General features: G+C 37.5%; 1 protein-coding gene across 1 annotated transcript in view; it reads right to left on the bottom strand.

The window, feature by feature from the left end:
* The window catches only part of CLIP4 (CAP-Gly domain containing linker protein family member 4), a 110618-nt gene that overhangs the window by 57662 nt on the left and 29512 nt on the right, over positions 1-23444 (bottom strand). The window contains exons 4-8 of the mRNA XM_064295178.1: positions 23304-23397; positions 22049-22210; positions 20300-20418; positions 18948-19184; positions 13567-13702 (exon numbers count right to left, since the gene is read on the bottom strand). Of these exons, the coding sequence (XP_064151248.1) occupies positions 13567-13702; positions 18948-19184; positions 20300-20418; positions 22049-22210; positions 23304-23397 (748 nt within the window). The remainder of the gene's footprint in view (positions 1-13566; positions 13703-18947; positions 19185-20299; positions 20419-22048; positions 22211-23303; positions 23398-23444) is intronic.

Genomic DNA, 23444 nt, shown 5'->3' with positions numbered 1-23444 from the left:
TTGAAAATTAAAACATATTTATGAGTACAGCAGGACTATGAAATTTTTCTCTAATTTGATTAATTTGTATCATCAATGCCATAACGATGTTATTCAACAATTTTTTTTTTTAATCTGAGGGAAAATATGTGGTTTCTCTTGGAAAGTCTTACCAGAAAATATCCATATCTAAAGTATATTTGTTTAAGAAGAATTAAACATTTAATTATATGATTTGAAAAGATTTCTATAACATGTAAAACCTCGCTCACATAGTTCTCACTCTTCTCATTGTTTTAATTAATCAAACAATTTGGGAAAAACAAGTTGAAATTTAAATCAATGATTAGATACAGCCAAAGCTCAAAATGTGCATAGTATACAGGTTAGCTAGCACACTGTACAATGGATTTTTCTCAGATCATGACATATAACTGTAAGATTTAACTAAAAATAAATAATGGAGATTTTAAAATAGAAGAGTAATAAATTCCCAGATAAACATAGTCCACTAAACATGTGTGTTTAACGCCAGTTCTTCCCAGAACCCAATAAAATGTCAGTAAAGAATAAAAATGGTATGAACTGTAAAGGAAAATGGAAAAAAAAAAAAAGAGGAACAATATTAAAGCCTTCCAGAGAAGGGAGAAAAAGTCAAAAATAGAAGACACTATATAGGGTCGCTATGAGTCAGAATCAACTCCATGGCACTGGGTTTTTATCCTCCTATAAGAAAAAAAAAAAAAAAAAGCAGAAAATGACAGCACCAGCCTTGTTTGAACTCCAGTGAAAAAGCCAGGTGAAGGCTTGTCAGGACAGTGGTAATGCTCTGAGACTGTCTTTGATACCAGCTTAAGCAACACCCCCACACCCACCTACCAGCCGGCTTGAAACAGCAGCTTCTAGCTTGGGATATTGATCCCTGGCCTGGAATGAGCAGAGCGCATTTTATTAACAAAGTACGGTGTCTGCCTATTCAAACCAGGGGAGTGGCTTCCTAAACGACAAATGCAAAGCACCTGCCTCTTTCATCCATCTTGGAGGATTCTCAGGGCAGAAGAGCACGAGGTATAGACAGAGGTGCTGTGAGATGAAGGGCGGGTCTGTGTGGCCACTTCAGACAAAAGAAAGTGATTGAGACGCCAGGGTTTAGACTCCAGTAAGAGAACTTCCTTGGGGAACTGGGGAAATTAAAGTACAGGCATACTTCATTTTATAACACTTCACTTTATTGCACTTTGCAGATATTGTGTTTTTTACAGATTGAAGGTTTATGGCAACCCTGCATCGAGCAAGTCTATTGGCGCCATGTTTCCAACAGCATTTGCTCATTTTGTGTCTCTCTGTCACATTTTGGTAATTCTCACAATTATTTCAATCCTTTTCATTACTACTGTATCTGTTATGGTGATCTGTGATCAGTGCTCTTTGATGTTACTATTGTAATTGTTTTGGGGTGCCAAAAACCATGCCCATATAAGACCATGAACTTAATTGATAAATATTGTGTATGTCCGATTGCTCTACCTACCAGCCTTTCCCCATCTCTGTCCCTCTCCTCCAGCTTCCCTATTCCCTGAGATACAACAATGCTGAAATTAGGCCAATTAATAACCTGCAATGGCCTCTAAGTGTTCAAGTGAAAGGAAGAGTCACACAACTCTCACTTTAAATCAAAAGCTAGAAATGATTAAGCTTAGTGAGGAAGGTATGTTAAAAGCTGAGGCAGGCCTAAAGCTACACCTCCGGCGCCAAACATTTAAACAAGTTATGAATGCAAAGGAAAAGTTCTTGAAGAAAATTAAAAATGCTACTCCGGTGAACACATGAATGGTAACAAAGTGGAACAGTTTTATTGCTGATAATGGAGAAAGTTTTAGCAGTCTGGATAGAAAATCAAAACAGCCACAACATTCCCTTAACCCAAAGCCTAATCCAGAGCAAGGCCCTAACTCTCTTCAATTCCATGATGGCTGAGAGAGGTGAAGAGGTTGCAGAAGAAAAGTTTGAAGCTAGCACAGGTTGGTTCATGTGGTTTAAGGAAAGAAGTTGTCTCCATAACATAAAAGTGCAAAGTGAAGCAGCTAAGTGCTGATGTAGGACCTGCAGCAAGTTATCCAGAAGATCATTAATGAAGGTAGCTACACTAAATGACAGACTTTCAATGTAGATGAAACAGCCTTATATGGAAGAAGATGCCATCTAGGACTTTCATAGCTAGAGAAGAAGAGTCAATGCCTGGCTTCAAAGCTTCAAAGGACAGGCTGACTCTCTTGCTAGGGGCTAATGCAGCTGGTGACTTTAAGTTGAAGCCAATGCTCATCTGCCATTCCAAAAATGCTGGGACCCTTAAGAACTACGCTAAATCTACTCTGCCTGTGCTCTATAAACGGAACAACAAAGCCTGGATGACAGCACATCTGTTTACAACATGGTTTACTGAATAGTTTAGAGCCCACTGTTGAGACCTGCTACTCAGGAAAAAAGATTCCTTTCAAAACATTAGACTGCTCATTGACAATGCACCTGGTCACCTAAGAGCTCTGACAGGGATATACAAGGAGGTTAATGTTGTTTTCATGCCTGCTAATACAACATCCATCCTGCAGCCCGTGGATCAAGGAGCAACTTCAACTTTCAAGTCTTCTTATTTAAGAAATACATTTTGTCAGACTATAGCTGCCACAGATAGCGATTCATCTGATGGATCTGGGCAAAGTAAATCGAAAACCTTCTATAAAGGATTCACCATTCTAGATGCCATTAAGAACATTCATAATTCATGGGAGGAGGTCAAAATATCAACATTAACAGGAGTTTGGTAGACCAATATAAAGGAATCCCAGAAGGACAGGAGAAAGAGAAAGGGGAGAAAGAATGAATAAATAATGCCCAAAAACTTCCCAAATTTGACTAAAGACACAAATTTTCACAGACAAAAAATTGAATGAACTCCAAGATAAACCCAAGGAGATATACACACAAAGACATATAATCAAAAACCAAAGAAAGAGAGAAAATCTTGAAAGCAGCAAGAGAGAAGCAAACAGCTACGTAAAAGGGAGCCATAATAAGATCAGGTGACAATTTTTCCTTAGAGTCATTGAGGCTACAAGGCAGTGGGATAATATATTCGAAGTGCTGAAGGAAAAAAACTGTAATCCAAGAATCCTATACCTGGCAAAACTGTCCTTAAAAATGAGGGTGAAATTAAGGCATTCCCAGACAAACAAAAGCCGAATGAATTCATCACTACCAAATCTGCCCTAAAAGAAATGCTAAGGGGCCCCCAGTTTGAAAGGTGAGGACACTAGACAGTAACTCGAAGCTGTATGAAGAAATAAAAACCTTCACTTAAAGTAATTTGAAGGGAAAAGATAATGGCCAGTTTTTCTGTATTTTTGGTTTGAAACTATAAATGTTATGTTCTACAGGATATAAAGGAGCCATGGTGGTGCTCCTTTATATCCTATAGAACATAACATATATAATTATAACCAAAAGGTCAGCAGTTTGAACCCACCAGCTGCTCCTTGGAAACCCTATGGGGCACCTCTACTCTGTCCTATAGGGTCACTATGAGTCAAAATCAACTTGACAGCAAAGGATTTTGTTCATACGGTATAAAAGACAGAAGTATAAATAATTATATGACTCTGGGCACATAATGTATAAAAATATAATTTGTGGCGTATCAATTTTTTATAAAGGGGAAGGAAGTAGTAGTGTAGGAACAGAGTTTCCGTATGTTAATGAAGTTAAATTGGTATCAAGGCAAATCAATACTGTTATAAATTTAGGATAGTAAATATAATTCCCATAGAAACAACAATGACATTTTCTTTAAAAATATTTTAAAAAAATTGAAATGAGAAGGGAATCAAATTATTCAACACAAAAAGATCAAGTAAACACGCAAAAGTGCCCTAATTAAGGAAATAAGGAATAAAAAAGGTATAAGACACACAGAAAACAAATAGCAAAACATCAGGCATAAGTCTTCTTTATTGGCAATTATTTTAAATGTGAATGAATTCAATTCTCCATCAAAAGACACAGATTGGTGGGACAGATAAGAAAATATGACCCAAATATATGTTTTCTATTAAAAAAAACATTTTAAACCAAAAGACAAAATATGCTGAAAATGAAAGGGTAGAAAAAAAAATATTACATACAAATAGAAACCAAAAGAGAACTAAAATGGCTATACGAATAACAGACAAAATAGACTTTAAGTCAAAAACTGTTTTAAGAGACAAAAGACATTATCTCATATCAGAAAAATATATGCACCTAATAGCAGAGCCTCAAGATATGTGACACAAACACTGAGAGAACTGAAGGGAGAAACAAACAGCTCTACGCTAATAATTGGAGACTTCAACACATCTCTTTCAACAACGCATAGAATATTTAGACAGAAGATCAACAAGGAAATAGAGGACCTAAATGACATTATCAACCAACTAGACCTAACAGACATTTATAGAACACTTCACTCAACAATAGGAGCTTATACATTCTTCTCCAGTGTACATAGAACATTCTCCAGGATAGACCATATGTTAGGTCACAAAACAAGCCTCAATAAACTTAAAAAGGCTTTGATGTCATACAAAGTATCTCTGTCGATAGTAGACAGTATCTATCAACAGTAAAAGGAAAACTGAAATTTCATAAAACTATGGATATTAAACAACACACTATTAAACAAGCAATTGGTCAAAGAAAAAACCACATGGGAAGTTAGGAAACACTTTAGAGGCAAATGAGAATGAAGACACAACAGGTTAAAATCTACGAGATGCACTGAATGCAGTACTCAGAGGGACATATATAGCTGTAAACGCCTACATTTAAAAAAAAATGTAGAAAGATGGTTCATTCCTGGGTTCTACACCAGAAAAAAAAAAAAAGGAAAGAGCTCAAATCAATAATTTAACTTCACACCTTGAGAAACTTAAAAAGGAGAAAGAAACAAAGTCCAAAGCAACCACAATGACAGAAATAATAAAGATTAAAACAGAGATAAACCAAACAAAGAATAGAAAAACACTAGAGGAAATCAATAAAACCAAAAGTTGTTTTTTTAAAAAGATCAAAAATATAGGTATGCCTATAGTTAGGCATACCCCTAACTATACTGACAAAGAAGAAAAGACAATTAAAATCAGAAATGAAAGTGGTCACATTACTACTGAGCTTACAGAAATTAAAAGGATTATAAGAGAATACTATGAACAATTGTATGTTAACAAACTAGATAACCTAGATGAAATGGATAAATTCCTAGAAACATGGAAACTACCTAAATTGACTCAAGAAAAAATAGAAAATCTCAATAGACTTTAACAAAGGAAGAGATGGAAAGAGTAATCAAAAACATCCCAACAAAGCAAAGTCCAGGAACCAGAGAGCTTCACTGGTGAATTCCACCCAATATTTAAAGAAGAATTAGCACCAATTCTTCTCAAACTCTTCCAAAATACAGATGGGAAGGTAATACTTCCTAACTGATTGTATGAAAAACAAAACCTGTTGCCGTCGAGTCAATTCCAACTCACAGCGACCCTACAGGACAGAGCAGAACTGCCCCCACAGGGTTTCCAAAGAGCGGCTGGTGGTTTCGACCTTTTGCTTAGCAGCTGAACTCTTAACCAGCGAGCCACCAGAGTTCCATGAGGTTGGCATTACCCTCAAAAAAATTATCTACTATGAGTCAGAAAGCTACTGAAAGATGTGATCCATCAGAACAAGTGAGTAAACCAATACAGAAACTGACTTAGAATAGTAAGATTACTAAACCTTTCTCCTCATAGAAGGAAGTCAATACAAAAAAAAAAAAACCTGTTGCCACTGAGTCGGTTTCCACTCATAGCGACCCTATAGGACAGAGTAGAACTGCCTCCATAGGGTTTCCAAGGCTGTAAATCTACAGGAGCAGACTGCCACATCTTTCTCCAGTGGAGCAGCTGGTGGGTTTGAACCACCAGTCTTTCAGTTAGCAGCCAAGCACTTAGCTTCTGTGCCACCAGGGCTCCTTAGAAAGTCAATAGATGTCTAAAATTGGAAAAATTAAAGAAGTCATATAAATGTTTTATTTACAAATATGGATATTAATATCAGAAGATACAGCTAAAGGAGTTGAAAAAGTTCTTGCCTTTGAAAAGCTCAGGGGCAAGGAAATGTAAGCCAGGGGAGTTTTGGGTTTTGTTTTATGTATTTGAAATTTGAAAAACTAAAACATAAAAAGGAAAAACAATCATACCACCAAATATTACAATTTACTATAAAATTTCTACAATTTAAATAATCTATTTTTTTTCTTTTATTTTTGCCAGAATTAAAAGATAAGTGGATCAAAACAGACAATCCTAAAACAGACCCTGGCTTATAAGAGCTCAATTTATAATAGAGGGAAGAACCACAGCCAAAAGGAAAACGATAGAGAGAGAGAAAATTGCTGCTAAGAAGGGAAAAACTGGTTTCTGGATAGCCAAGGCTTTTCCCATATCCCCAGCCCCCCACCTTAAAAACCCAAACCCACTGCTGCCGAGTCAATTCCAACTCATAGTGACCCTATAGGTAGCTTAGCAATGGCATGGCTCAGAGTACTGAGCTGGCTTGCAGGAAGGCTAGTCCTATTTTTGCATAATCCAACACATGATCCCTGACACAACTTGCCTTTAACTATGCAAAGGTGGACAGGGGCAGTGTCCTTCTGGATCAATACCCTCGGGGTATCGAGTTTTGTCCTAATGAAGTATGCCTGTCTTTGGGATGATGAGAGCTTGGTGGACCACACGCATTGTCAACGATCTTTTTCTAAGTGTTTCCAATAAATCTGATTTACATCTGCCCTGTATGTTGCTAACAGCTTTTGGGCCTGCTTGGCAGATGCAAAATTTAGCTCTCAGAGGAAAATTAAAATTAAATTAGATCTTAACCTCATGCCACGTATCAAATCAATTCCAAATGGATCAAATAATTAAGAGTAAAATGATTAAAAGAATAAAATATATAATTTATAACTGATCATTAGATTAGGAAGGACTACCAAAGCATAAAAGCAAAGTAAGAAATTATAAAGAAAAAGTTTTTTATGTTCAGCTACATAAAATTATATGTCCAAAACACTGTAATGAAGTTCAAAAGCAAATGACAAACTGGGCAAGATACCTGTAATAAATCTAAGGGCTTAAATATCCTAAATACGTATTTCTAAAACCTCTTACCAGTTTAAAAAAAATTAATATTCCAATTTTTAATGGGCAAATAACACAAATATTATTGTCAAGATGACAAAAAAAGCACAACAAAACATTTTAAATGTTCTATTTCACCACAATCAGAGAAATATGAATTAGAACTTAGGAATTTTCACCCATCAAACTAGAAAAACTCAAAGGAAATGAAACCATTAAAAATCATATTTTCAAGCAATATTTAAAGATACGGGGGAATGATAATAGGATGTCAAGTAAAAACACAAAATGTATAACTATATATAATCCAAATTTGGTCAAAAAATTTAAAAATGTACAGGTGATTTTTCTTTTCTTTTTTTAAATTTTTTTTCAAATCTTCTACAATGAACAGTTCTAAAAAACAGAATAAATGTTTTAATAATACACCAAAAATGGGTTGCATCCTAAATGTGTGACCATAAGAAACTGGCAAGATAAATTTTTATATATTCATAACCCCACTGCCATGGATTCAATTACAACTCATAGCAACCCTATAAGACAGAGTAGAACTGCCCTATAGGGTTTCCAAGGCTGTAAGTCTTTATGGAAGCAAACTGCCACATCTTTGTCCTGGGGAGTGGCTGGTGGTTTCGAACCACAAACCTTTTGGTTCACGGCCGAGTGCTTTAACCACTGCACCACCAGGGCCTCTTATATATTCATCATAGCTAGCAATAGCTAACATCTGTTCAGTGCTTACAGGGAATCAGGCCCTATTCTAGGTTCTTTATACATTTATCAATACATTCAATCCTCACATGAATCCCATTATCCTCATTTTATAGAAGACAAATTGAGGCACAAGAAAGAACTTTCCCAAGGTCACATAGCTGGTAGGTGGAAGAGCTGATTCACATACAAACAATCAGACTTCAAAGCCCATACTCTACATCATTATACCATACCGTCTTCCCATCAAGCTATTAGATAGAATACTGTGCAGCCATGGAAAATAATGTTATAGAAGAATATTTAATTGCAGGAAAATATTCACAACATAATAAGTGACAAAGCAGACTGAAGTCAATGTGCTGAGATATGTACACGTGTGTGACTGTGTATGCCTGCGTGTATGTGTGTGTGAGCGAGAGAGAGAAAATGTGTATGAGAGAGACAGAAATAAGAACGAGAGCAAAAGAGAATATGAATTTGATTGAACATCCTGATTAGTCCAGAAAGAGAATCATCCCAGCTTAGGACTACAGTCACGAAGTTGGCCTCGCTTACTTTTCCAATTTTTCAAGTTCTTCATGGCCTCCAGAGTTCTATATTTTCTTGATAATAAGGTCTTTCCCTCAGCCATGATACCACCATGAGCAGGACTAAAGGGAGGCCTATAGAGCTGGGTGTGCTTCTGCTGAAACAATGTCTCCTAAGAAATTTATACATTTATCAACAGATTTATAATTTTAATGCAGATTAAGGGCAGCCCACACAGCTAAGTATTTTACTGATGAGAACATCCTTCCCCACTATCATCACAGCCTCCGCATTAAAAAACACCCAATAGATCAATTCCAAGGAAAGACAATAATTAAAATTGACTAACCTACTCCCCATAAATGGGAATGTAAGGCAATCCCATCATGCCTTATATTCCCATTTACTGGTCACTACAAAATGCCTAAGATTCCCATCAACTGGTTCCCTAAATCCACTAACCTGACCCTCCAAACCTTTCTGCTGTGCCAACTGCCACTCATGGTCTTTGGTCAGTAATACTCCATTTTGTATGAATGTTTTCTTCACCTTTTTCTTCTGTGAAACCTAGTTCTCTAATGAAGACAGTGCTTCCCTGCAGCACTCTCATACAGTACCTATTACTTGTCCCACACCATCACCTAACACTAGCCGAGAGGAGAAAGTGTCATTTTGCTATCACTACCATTTCCAGAACACTGATTTCTCCTCCCTAAAAAAATTAAAACCAGCTGCTTTGAAGAACATGCCGTCAGGCTGACTATACTACTTGAACCTCTCCTTTTGGAAGCCACCAGGCAAAGTCCTGGTCACTCACTCGCTCAGTGAAAATTTCAGCCCCTGGCTGACTCACTATCCTCTCCTCCTCCACTTGTCCTGTCTTCCCTCATGGTGACTCCAACATCCACACAGATGATCCATCTAACACCCTGGCATATCAGTTCCTTGATCACTTCACTTCCAATGATCTATTCTCTACCCTAATTCAGCCAGCCAGGATCATACTTACCCTAGCTTTACTATTGCCAATAATTTCTCCACCTCTAAAATTTGTATTGAAAACATCTACTGTTTCCTATCATTCTAGATCACTTACTCTGGAACCTCCTCTCAACTTTTCAACTCATCAGGAACCACTTTTCCCCTGTCCATCATTCCCCTTATGTCCCCATACTCCTTGTTGTTGTTGTTAGGTGCCATCGAGTCAGTTCCAACTCACAGCGACCCTATGTACAACAGAACGAAACACTGCCCAGTCCTGAGCCATCCTCACAATCGTTATGCTTGAGTCCATTGTTGCAGCCATTTTGTCAATCCACCCTGTTGAGGGTCTTCCTCTTTTTCGCTGACCTCCTAATTTACCAAGCATGATGTCCTTCTCCAGGGACTGGGCCCTCCCGATAACACGTCCAAAGGAGCGTGTTATCCTCACTTCTAAGGAGCATTCTGGCTGTACTTCCATCTTCCAGGACAGATCTGTTCGTTCTCCTCGCAGTCCACCGGTATATTCAATATTCTTCACCAGCACCATAATTCTAAGGCATCAATTCTTCTTTGGTCTTCCTTATCCGTTGTCCAACTTTCGCATGCATTTATGACACTACTGAAAACAGCATGGGTTGGATCAGGTACACCTTAGTCTTCAAGGTGACATCTTGGCATTATAACACTTTAAAGAGGTCTTTTACAGCAGATTTGCCCAATGCAATCTGTCATTTGACTTCTTGACTGCTGTTTCTGTGGGTGTTGATTGTGGAGCCAAGTAAAATGAAATCCTTGACAACTTCAATCTTTTCTCCATTTATCATGATGTTGCTTATTGGTCCAGTTGTGAGGATTTTTGTTTTCTTTATATTGAGGTGTAATCCATACAGAAGGTTGTAGTCTTTGATCTTCATCAGCAAGTGCTTCAAGTCCTCTTCACTTTCAGCAAGCAAGGTTGTGTTATCTGCATATCACAGGTTGTTAATGAGTCTCCCTCCAATCTTGATTCCCCGTTCTTCCTCATATAGTCCAGCTTCTCGGATTATTTGCTCAGCATACAGATTGAGTAAGTACAGTGAAAGGATACAACCATGATACATAACTTTCCTGACTTTGAACCATGTAGTATTCCCTTGCTCTGTTTCAATGACTGCCCCTTGATTTATGTACAGGCTCCTCAGGAGCACAATTAAATGTTCTGGAATTCCCATTTTTCACAATGTCAGCCATAATTTCTTATGATTCACACAGTCGAATGCCTTTGCATAGTAAATAAAACATAAGTAAACATCTTTCTGGTATTCTCTGCTTTCCACCAGGATCCATCTGACATCAGCAATGATCTCCCTCGTTCCACATCCTCTTCTGAATCTGGCTTGAATTTCTAGCACTTCCCTGTTGATGTACTACTGCAGCAGCCTTCTGAATAATCTTTAGCAAAATTTTACTTGCATGTGATATTAGTGATATTGTTCAATAATTTCTGCATTCGGCTGGATCACCTTTCTTGGGAATAGGCATAAATATGGATCTCTTCCAGTTGGTTGGCCAGGTAGCTCTCTTCCAAATTTCTTGGCATAGGTGAGTGAGCACTTCCAGCGCTACATTACATTTGTTGAAACATTCTAATTGGTATTTCATCAATTCCTGGAGCCTTGTTTTTCTCCAATATCTTCAGTGCAGCTTGGACTTTTTTCTTCAGTGCCATTTGTTCCTGATCATATGCTACCTCCTGAAATGACTGAACATCGACCTGTTCTTTTTAGTACAGTGGCTCTATGTATTCCCTCCATCTTCTTTTGATGCTTCCTACGTCATTTAATATTTTCCCCATAGAATTCAATATTGCAACTCGAGGCTCGAATTTTTTCTTCAGTTCTTTCAGCTTGAGAAATGCTGAGCGCGTTCTTTCTTTTGGTTTTCTAACTCCAGGTCTCTGCACGTCATTATAATAATTTACTTTGTCTTCTCAGGCTGCCCTTTGAAATTTTCTGCTCAGCTCTTTTCCTTCATCATTTTTTCCATCTGCTTTAGCTACTCGACATTCAAGAGCCAGTTTCAGAGACTCTTCTGACGTCCATTTTGGTCTTTTCTTTCTTTCCTGTCTTTTTAATGATCTCTTGCTTTCTTCATGCATGATGTCCTTGATGTCATTCCACAACTCATCTGGTCTTCGATCATCAGGATGCATCAAATCTGTTCTTGAGATGGTCTCTAAATTCAGGTGGGATATACTCAAGGTCTCGCGGACTTGTTCTAACTTTCTTTACCTTCAACTTGAACTTGCATATGAGCAATTGATGGTCGTTCCACAGTTAGTCCTGGCCTTGTTCTGACTGATGATATTGAGCTTTTCCATCACCTCTTTCCACAAATGTAGTCAATTTGATTCCTGTGTATTCCATCTGGTGAGGTCCACGTGTATAGCTGCCTTTATGTTGTTGAAAAAGGTATTTACAATGAAGAAGTCATTGTTCTTGCAAAATTCTATCATGTGATTTCTGGCATAGTTTCTATCACCAAGGCCATATTTTCCAACAACCTATCCTTCTTCTTTGTTTCCAACTTTTGCATTCCAATCACCAGTAATTATCAATGCGTCCTGATTGTATGTTCGATCAATTTCAGACTGCAGGAGTTGGTAAAAATCTTTAATTTCTTCATCTTTGGCCTTAGTGGTTGGGACATAAATCTGAATAATAGTCGTATTAGCTGGTCTTCCTTGTAGGAGTATGAATATCATCCTATTACTGACAGCGTTGTACTTCAGGATAGATCTTGAAATGTTCTTTTTGACAATGAATGCAACGCCATTCCTCTTCAAGTTGTCATTCCCAGCATAGCAGACCATATGATTATCTGATACAAAACGGCCAATACCAGCCCATTTCAGCTCACCAATGCCTAGGATATCGATGTTTATGCGTTCCATTTCATTTTTTGACAATTTCCAATTTTTCTGTATTCATACTTCATACTTGCTACGTTCAGAATATTAAAGGATGTTTGCAGCTGTTTCTTCTTGAGTCATGCCACATCAACAAATGAAGGTTCCAAACGCTTGACTCCATCCACGTCATTAAGGTTGACTATACTTTGAGGAGGCAGCTCTTTTCCCAGTCATCTTTTGAGTGCCTTCCAACTGGGGGCTCATCTTCCAGCACTATATCAGACATGTTCCACTGCTATTCATAAGGTTTTCACTGGCTAATTCTTTTCAGAAGCAGACTGCAGGCCCTTCTTCCTCGCATGTCTTAGTCTGGAAGCTCTACTGAAACCTGCCCGCCACGGGTGACCCTGATGGTATTTGAATACCGGTGGTATAGCTTCCAGCATCATAGCAACACACAAGCCCCCACAATACGACAAAATGACAGACACATGGGGGATTTTCCTTCTTACTTAGCTTAAATTCCTTGATTCATCATTCTAACCATGCCCTTGCATACTTCCTCAAGTATTTTCCCTCTTCCCTTCTATTGTACACTCCGGAAAAAAAAACACTAGCTTTGGTGAAACCCAACTCTCCACCTACTTAGTACCTAAACCCGAAAAGTTTAACATGACTGGAGAAAATCACAGAAATGGGTATTACTTTATAACCACAGTCTCAAATAGGTCCTTAGCAATGCTTGGCTACCTGCTATGTCTTCCTGAACTATTCACATCCCCACTCTCCCAGATGAGTATTTCACACCTTCTCCTCTCTGCCAGACCTCCAACCACACTTCTTCTCTCTCCTAATATCAACTAATGCCCTCACTTTTTATTTTCTCAGAAACTAGAAATAATCAAAAGACAATTACCTCATCTTCCACCATTTCTCTACTTAAATAGGGGTACCTGACCTAACACAAGGATAGCCCCTACACCTGTGCACTGGACTCCAGCCCCTCTTCACTTCTGAAGGACTTCCTCCTCCAATTATCCCCTTTCTCTCTCGCAACATCAATTTCTCCTCTCTCTTTATTATTCTCATCAGTGTATACAGACATGATGTAACATCTCCATCTTTAAAATACCCTCCCTAAATTCACATCCCTTTCATTTGTTACATAAGTAACCAGGAGGAAACTTTTAGCTAAAAATTGTTGAAGAGTAAAATTTATTTTAAATTACTTCTTATTAAGTTAAACAACATCTACCTTACCATATTTGGGGGCACATTTAAAATACTGGACTTTTCCAACGCTTCCATTGTTTTTTCCTTCTGGTTCATCCAGTTCAACACCAGCCCACTGCCCACTTGCAAATTCAGTTGTTCCACAAAACCTTAATGTTCCAACCTAAAGAAAATATAATATCAGAATACCTGTTGAGTATCGTTAGTAATTCTAAATGTCCTACTCTAATAAATTTACTTCACTGTGGAAGCTTTTAATTATCTAGTCTTTCAAAGCAGACTTCAGAACAAAGAATATTATTACCAGGGATGAAAAGGGACATTAAATAATAAGTCAATTCTCAAAGAAATATAACAATCCTGAACGTGTATGCACCTAACAACTGAGCTTCAAAACACATGACACAAAAGATATAACTGAAAGGAGAAATAGACAAGTCCACAGTTACAGTGGGAGACTTCAACACTCCTCTCTCAGTAATTAATAGGCAGAAAATCAGTAAGGACCTAACTGACATTTACAGACCACTTCATCCAAAACCGGTCTGTGTATGGTACAAGTGGTTAACATGCTCATCTGCTAACTGAAAGGTTGGAGGTTCAAGTTCAACCAGAGATGCCTTGGAAGAAAGGCCTGGTGATCCACTTCTGAAAAATAAGCCATTAAAAAAAATGTCCAAGGGCGCAGTTCTACTCTAACACACATGGGGTCACCGTGAGTAGGAGTAGACTTGACAGCAACTTTTTTTTTTTTCTTCCATCCAAAACAGCAAAATACAAATTTAAAATAAATCATAGAAAATATGTTCTTAGACCATATATAAATTAAACTAGAAAGTAAGAGAAGGACATGGAAATCAAACAACACATTCCTAAGTAACCCATGTATAAAAGAGAAAATCACAAGGGAAATTAGAAAATATTGAATTCAATGAAAATGATAACACAATAAAGGAAAACGTGTGGAATGCAGCAAAGCAGTGCTTAGATGGAAATTTACAGCATGAAACGCTTGGACTATAAGAAAAGAAAGACCTCAAATCAATAATCTAAGTTTCCACCTTAAGAAACTAGAAACAAAGCCTCAAAGCAAGCAAAAGGAAGGAGATAAGAAAGAGAAAAGAAACTGAGAACAGATGAACAATAAAGAAAAATCAATGAGATCCAAAGTTAATTCTTTGGAAAGATCAGTAAAACAGACGAAGTTTTAAATGCACGGACTAAGGAAATAAAGGCAGAGAGAAGATATAAATTACAAACGCTGTGAATTAAAGAGGGATCTTCAGTCATTAAAAGGGTAACAGGAAATACCATGAACAACTCCAGGTCCGTAAGTCTGACATATGAGGTAAAACGTTCCAGTTCCTTAAAAGACATAAACTGTCAATGCTCACTCAAAAAAAAAAAAAAAGATAACCTGAATTGAATTTGTAGTTAAAAACTGCTGACCTTTTGGTTAGCAGCCATAGCACTTAACCACTACACCACTTCTAAAAAATACGAAATGAGCCTCTAGGCCTAGAGGGCTTCACTGGTCATACAGATAAATAGAACAGAACGGAGTCAGAAATACATGCTCTACAAAGATATGAGGACAATTCAACAGAGAGAGAATAGTCTTTTCAAAACACAGTGCTAGAATAAATAGGTAACTATAAGCAAAAAAGAAACTGGATCACACTTGTACCCTATATAAAAGTTAACGCAAATGTAAAACTTTAAACTGTAAGACTTCTAGAACAAAACACAGTAGACAATTACTTAGATATATAACACTAAAAGCATAATCCATAAAAGAAAAAAGTTCAAAAAATGTACTTCATTAAAATAAAAAAAAATTCTGCTCTTTAAAAGACACTGTTAAGAGAATGAGAAGATAAGCAACAGGCTGGGAGACAAGAGAAATGAAACAAGATCGGCCATGAGTGGATAAGTGTTAAAGCAGGTTCCTTGGCTTACTCGTTATACTCACCTACTTTCGTATAGCTTAAAATTTTCCAAAATAAAAAGTAAAAACCATAAAAGAACTCTTTACAAAGTCCACTTTCAGACATAGTACAGGAATACTACAGAAGCTGAGTACTAATCCCACGTTAAAAAAAAATGCTATGCTTCATAATTTCTTGGTATTTTAGCTCCACAATGAATGTCCCATGAATGTATTCTTTTGGAATGTGGCGAATGTCCCTGTCAAAATAATAATTCGGTAGTACTCTTGTTTCATTTTTACTGCAATTTTCTCAATAAATCAAATCTCTAAATTGCAGTTTTCTGAGAAACTTGTATCACTTCTCCCCACAAAGCCACCCAAATACTGAAGAAGTACCTATGTTAGGAAATTCAGTATCCAAGCAGGAATGCTGTTTCATTCTCTAGAATGAGATCCTATTAACTCCAAAATTAAATAAATTAAAAAAAAAGTCCCATAGAAGGTATAAACAAAGAGACTGGTGGTATGCAAATGCCATAAGAAAACAGAGGCTTTAGAAAAAAAAAGAGGTGTCTGTAAAAAGTATGAATCTAGGAAAATTGGAAATCATCAAAAATGAAATGGAACACATAAACATTGATATCGTAGGCGTTAGTGAGGTGAAATGGACTGGTATTGGCCATTTTGAATCAGACAATCATATAGTCTACTATGCTGGGAATGACAACTTGAAGAGGAATGGTGTTGCATTCATCATCAAAAAGAACGTTTCAAGATCTATCCTGAAGTACAACGCTGTCAGTGATAGGATAATATCCATACGCCTACAAGGAAGACCAGTTAATACAACTATTATTCAAATTTATGCACCAACCTCTAGGGCCAAAGATGAAGAAATAGAAGATTTTTATCAGCTGCTACAGTCTGAAATTGATTGAACATGCAATCAAGATGCATTGATAATTACTGGCGACTGGGATGTGAAAGTTGGAAACAAAGAAGGACCAGCAGTTGGAAAATACGGCCTTGGTGGCAGAAACAATGCTGGCGATCGAATGACAGAATTTTGCAAGACCAACGACTTCTTCATTGCAAATACCTTCTTTCACCAACATAAACAGCGACTATACACATGGACCTCGCCAGGTGGAACACACAGAAACCAAATTGACTTTATCTGTGGAAAGAGACAATGGAAATGCTCAATATCATCAGTCAGAACAAGGCCAGGGGCCGACTGTGGAACAGACCATCAATTGCTCATATGCAAGTTCAAGGTGAAACTGAAGAAAATCAGAGCAAGTCCACAAGAGCCAAAATATGACCTTGAATACATCCCACCTGAATTTAGAGACCATCTGAAGAATGGATTTGATGCATTGAACACTAGTGACCGAAGACCAGACGAGTTGTGGAATAACATCAAGGACATCATACATAAAGAAAGCAAATGGTCACTGAAAAGACAGGAAGGAAAGAAAGAAAAGACCAAGACGGATGTCAGAGGAGACTCTGAAACTTGCTCTTGAATGTCAAGCAGCTAAAGCAAAAGGAAGAATTGATGAAGTAAAAGAACTGAGCAGAAGATTTCAAAGGGTGTCTCGAGAAGACAAAGTATTATAGTAACATGTGCAAAGAGCTGGAAATGGAAAACCAAAAGGGAAGAACACACTCGGCATTTTTCAAGCTGAAAGAACTGAAGACAAAATTCAAGCCTCGAGTTGCAATACTGAAGGATTCCATGGGGAAAATATTAAACAACTCAGGAAGCATCAAAAGAAGATGGAAGGACTACACAGAGTCATTATACCAAAAAGAAATAGTCAATGTTCAACCATTTCAAGAGGTGGCATGTGATCAGGAACCAATGGTACTGAAGGAAGAAGTCCAAGCTGCTCTGAAGGCTTTGGCAAAAAACAAGGCTCCAGGAATTGATGTAATATCAACTGAGATGTTTCAACAAACAGATTCAGCGCTGGAGGTGCTCGTTTGTCTATGCCAAGAAATATGGAAGACAGCTTCCTGGCCAACTGACTGGAAGAGATCCATATTTATGCCTATTCCCAAGAAAGGTGATCCAACCGAATGTGGAAATTATAGAACAATATCATTAATATTACACGCAAGTGAAATTTTGCTGAAGATCATTCAAAAACGGCTGCAGCAGTATATTGACAGGAACTGCCAGAAATTCAGGCCGCTTTCAGAAGAGGATGTGGAACCAGGGATATCATTGCTGATGTCAGATGGATCCTGGCTGAAAGCAGGGAATACCAGAAGGATGTTTACCTGTGTTTTATTGACTATGCAAAGGCATTCAACTGTGTGGATCATAACAGATTATGGATAACATTGCAAAGAATGGGAATTTCAGAACACGAGGAACCTTTACATAGATCAAGAGGCAGTTGTTCGGACAGAACAAGGGGATGCTGATTGGATTAAAGTCAGGAAAGGTGTGCGTCAGGGTTGTATTCTTTCACTGTACCTATTCATTCTGTATGCTGAGCAAATAATACGAGCACCTGGACTCTATGAAGAAGAACAGGGCATCAGGACGGGAGAAAGACTCATTAACAGCCTGCGTTATGCAGATGACACAACCTTGCTTGCTGAAAGTGAAGAGGATTTGAAGCACTTACTGATGAAGATTAAAGACCACAGCCTTCAGTATGGATTGCACCTCAACATAAAGAAAACAAAAATCCTCACAACTAGACCAATGAGCAACATCATGATAAATGGAGAAATGACTGAAGTTGTTAAGGATTTCATTTTACTTGGATCCACACTCAACAGCCATGGAAGCAACAGTCAAGAAATCAAAAGACGCGTTGCATTGGGTAAATCTGCTGCAAAGGACCTCTTTAAGGTGTTGAAGAGCAAAGATGTCACCTTGAAGACTAAGGTGGGCCTGACCCAAGCCATGGTATTTTCAATCACATCATATGCATGTGAAAGCTGGGCAATGAATAAGCAAGACCAAAGAAGAATTGACGCCTTTGAATTGTGGTGTTGGAGAAGAATATTGAATATACCATGGACTGCCAAAAGAATGAACATATCTGTCTTGGAAGAACTACAACCAGAATGTTCCTTACATACTTTGGACATGTTGTCAGGAGGGATCAGTCCCTGGAGAAGGACAGCATGCTTGGCAGAGTACAGGGTCAGCGGAAAAAAGGAAGACCCTCAACGAGGTGGACTGACACAGTGGCTGCAACAATGGGCTCAAGCATAATGACAATTGTAAGGATGGCTCAGTACCAGGCAATGTTTCGTTCTGTTGTGCATAGGGTCGCTATGAGTTGAAACTGACTTGATGGCACCTAACAACAACATCTTTCAACCCACATACTGAACCTGTGTTTTTTTTTTATCTCATAATTCTGGCCATACTGTATGTACTCCTTGGCACACAGGCCATGGACATAATGACCATTTACTGAGCATAAGGGACGACAGTTACTTACTATACCTTTTGTCCTGCAATAACAACACGATCCCCCAACTTCAGGCCAAGTGATGTCAGCATTGCCTTGCCAGTAACATGATCATAATTTGGAAGCATCGCCTTTGAGATATCACATGACAGAGGCACCGCATCCAGCAGCATCTGCTTGATTCCTTTGGCAGTTGCTGCTGCATCTGCCATCTCTAGCGGCATATTTACTGGGTCTGGAACAACATCAGCAGGGATCTGTCCTTTGTCATTCTACAGATAAAAACAATTCAATTCATATTTATACAGACTTCTATGCAAAGAAAATTATCTTTGGAGGAATTTTAAGTTAAATTCATTCATGATTTATTTATTCAAAAATATTTACTGTACTGAACTATGTATGTGAAAATGGTTGGAATGGCAAATATTTTATCATATATATCTTACCGGCAAAAAAAAAAATTTACTGAGCCTCTACTATATGCCAGACACAGGTGCGAGGTACTAGAGACAGCACAGTGAAGAAAACAAAAAGTCCTGTCCTCAAAGAGCATATATTCTGGTAGGAGGGACATTAGAAGCTGGGGATAATTGATGGGGCTAAACAGAAAGAAAAGTGGCCAAGAAGTAAGGAACAGAAGGAAAATAGGAAAGAGGGGTGGGGGGAGAGGAAAGTGGGAGGGCAGAGGAGCTTTTTCAAACGTTACAGTCTCTTCTGCCCACCTGACTGACCCCTTCACGGGAAGGCACAGGTCTGAGTAAGAATCTCTGACAGAGCAAGTCACAGTCATTCATATAAGGGAAAGAAAAGTAAGAATCGCTTTCTCAAAGACAATAAAATGTCAAAGGATTTGAAGATTATGAAATTCAATCCTGTGTGTTAACTTTGTACATTAGTGAATCATTGCTGTGCAAAAATATTTTTCCTTTAAACACTCCATTTTTAAAGATTTACTCCATTCTGAAATGTGCATTTTTTAACTTTCTGAATGAAAATTTCTTTCCAAAAGAATTTAAAGTATGATTTAATAGAAAAATATAATGTATATACTTTAACAGCTAACTATTCATGAATACATCAAAAGCCCAAAAGAAAGATATTTAAAACCAAAGATTACAACAATTTAAGGAGCATCTTATCTTCCTGAATGGAAGTAAACTTTGTAGAGCTTATCAATGTAACAGGACTGAGATTCACTGTTATGCCTTAAGTTTATTTCAGATAAAGTTTGTCATCATTACTATCTACATGTGGCACAAAAACATAAATGACTTGTTCATGTAAGAGTTCTATTATAACAACATCCAGATTCAACTTGTTACTGAGAGATAACATGAGACCTAATTCTTTTAATTTTTTTTTCACTTTTAATTTAACCTCTTACCCTAAATGCAGGATTTGCTCCATGCTCCAGTAAGCATTTCACAGTACCTGCACACAAATTATATGCTGCAATGTGCAGAGCTGTTCCAAAGTTAAAGTCACTGCAAGTGGCATCCACATCTGCAATTAAACATCACAAGAGTATTAATTAGAAATCTAAATTTAGCTGTTACAATTTAAAAGGAGATAGGATTTTTGGGGGGTTTTTTTTTAGGTTTTTTTTTTTTTTTTTTTTAACCATTTATGAGACTTAAACCAAGCCCCCAAGGCACAATTTTACAAGGGAACAACATCTTCATATCACAATCTGGTTAACTGATTGTTTTCTTAGTACGATAAAATTTTATTATAAAATGGAGTGATATTATGGGTTTTCCAACTATCACAAACCAAAGCATATTGAAAAGCAATAATGGCAATAATTCATATTTGTAAAAACTAACTATCTTAATGCAACTACTCATTAAACCTCTTGCGTATCCGCTGTGACAACTACAACGAGGTAGTCAAGTTTAGGTCAGAGTTCAGCAAACTACGGCCCACGGGCCAAATCCAACCCACCATCTGTTTTTATAAATAGTTTTATTGGAACATATACCCCCCGACCATTTACATAATCTCTTTGGCTACTTCCATGTCATAATAGTGTCATCATGTCACTGTAATAGAGACCACATAGCCCACAAAGCCTAAAATACTTACTATCTGGCTCTTTATAGACAAAGTTTGCTGCAGAATTTTCAAACCAGGAATGAGATAAAGACTAATTAAACATAAGAATGTTTACCTATAATACTGATTCATAATACTCTGTTCAAAAAATGAGTTTGGGCTTCATAGTACAAAAAGGAATCTTATTATCTATAATACCATTATTATGCTATTCTTAAACACAGGAAATACTTCAGATTTGCGAATCACATTTTGAATGTCTACTATAACAAGAGTCTAATAAATCTCTGGTTCTCAAAGCCCTACCTTCATTTAAGCCACACAACCTCACACATCCTACCTCCAACGTGCTCAGGACAAACTCATTCTTGAGTTATTACTATCAACAGAGGCTTCCTTCCTAACATCATTCAAAAAAATGAAAAAGTAAAATTTAAAGAGAAAATCAGCAATCATACAAAGTAGAAGTTAGAAACAAATATTCTAGGGAAATTTATCTACTGAATCTCTAAAACATGTCTTCTACAAATGGGGAAAGTATGTGTCTTAGTTATCTAGTGTTGCTATAACAGAAACACCACAAGCGGATGGCTTTAACAAACAGAAATTTATTCTGTCACAGTCTAGGAAGCTAGAAGTCTAATTTCAGGGTGCTGGCTCCAGGCATTCTCTCTCTGTAGGCTCTAGGGGAAGGTCCTTGTCATCAATCGTCTCCTGGTCTAGGAGCTTCTCAGGGCAGGGACCAAAGGATGTGCTCTTCTCCTGTTTCTTCATTCTTGGTGGTAGGAGGTCCCCCATCTCTCTGCTCCCTTCTCTCTTTCTATCTCAAAAGAGACTGACTGGAGATACAACCTAATCTTGTAGATTGAGTATTGCCTCATTAACATAACTGCCTCTAATCCTGCCTCATTAACATCATAGAAGTAGGGTGTACAACACAAAGGAAAATCTCCTCGGATGATAAAATGGTGGACAATCACACAATACTAGGAAACATGGCCTAGCCAAGTTGACATACATTTTGGGAGGACATAATTCGATCCATAGCAGCATGTAATGGTGATCTTATACTACTTGCCTTTTGGTTTAGATGTCTTCAAAATCACTCTAACAAGCTCTGGGACATCAAAATAAGCAGCATAATGCAAAGCATTCATGTTTGTCCAGCGACTCCGCAAACTAGCATCTGCTCCCAGATCCATAAGTTGAGTTGCAAATTTTACAGCGGTCTCAACATCACCTAAAGAAGATTTGCTAAATTATTTTTCTTTTAGTCTTCAGTACAAATTTTAAGTTCCAATGGATGGCTATCTACTACCACATTTAAAAGACTAAGGCAGATGGCATACTGAATATACACTTACTCCTCAAAAATCTTACTTTCACAAATTTATTCTAAAATAATCATACTCAGGGATGCAGACAAATACTTTGCTATAAAGATATATGTCACAGCACCGTTTAGTATGAATAAAATTCTGAAACAACCTAAAAGTACAATAAGAAATAGGTTAAGCAAATGGATAAACCCATATAATGGAATCCCACGCAGCCATTACAGTGTGCTAGACCAGGTGCTGCTCAACAGACCTTTGCCAGCCCCCACATCGTAATTTTTGTTTATACTTTTTTAATTATTTTCTTTTTCCCTATGTAATGCTTCTTCTGATTATATTAATTCAAATGTAATTTATGTCTTCTGAAAAGTATTTTATGTGTCTTTTTTTTTTTTTAATTTTACAAAAGCATCAGTCTATTATATACTGGGGGGAAAAAGTCCCTCACCACAAATAATTTCAGAAGTACTATATCAGATGACCAAAACATGAAGAGATGTTCAAGATACATAGTTAAATAAGAGACGCACGTTTATAAAATGGTGTAGCAGAGGATACCGATTTTGGAAAATATGCACATATATTGTTTATGTAGGAATAGATCAGACAGACCTAAAGACCAGGGTTTGCTGAGGAATTGGATACTTGGAAAACTGACCTTAGACTGTCACACCCTTGCTGTCAACCCTCAGGGAAGTTCTAGGCTGTTACCAGTTCCTCTCACCTAGTAAGCAAACAGGTATATATATATAGCCTGTTCCAGAAAAGCTGGAGGTGCCAAGAAAGTATAAAGATCCCCCTGAGAGAAGGTAGGGAAGGGAACAAGGTTTTTGGAAGAACTTAACTGAATCCTCATCTATTCAGACAATATTATCAGCAGCTGGATGCTCTCCTAGGGGCTTGAGGGAATTATAGGCTTTTGATTGGCATAAATATAGATTATATAAGCACAAAGACAGATTGTCTAAACAATTAACAGAATTAGCAAGGACTTACCAATACCATGAGCTCCAGACTTGCAGGTATAATGTAAAAGAGTCATATCTGTCAATCCATCTCTGTCGTTCACATTGCAACCTCTCTTGAGAATCTGAGGAAATCAAGGAAAATGTGATTACAATGTGACTACTAAATTAT

The sequence above is a fragment of the Loxodonta africana genome, chromosome 12, assembly GCF_030014295.1.
Source record: "Loxodonta africana isolate mLoxAfr1 chromosome 12, mLoxAfr1.hap2, whole genome shotgun sequence".
Classification (NCBI taxonomy): Eukaryota; Metazoa; Chordata; class Mammalia; order Proboscidea; family Elephantidae; genus Loxodonta; species Loxodonta africana.
This window is presented reverse-complemented; position numbering and strand designations above follow the sequence as displayed.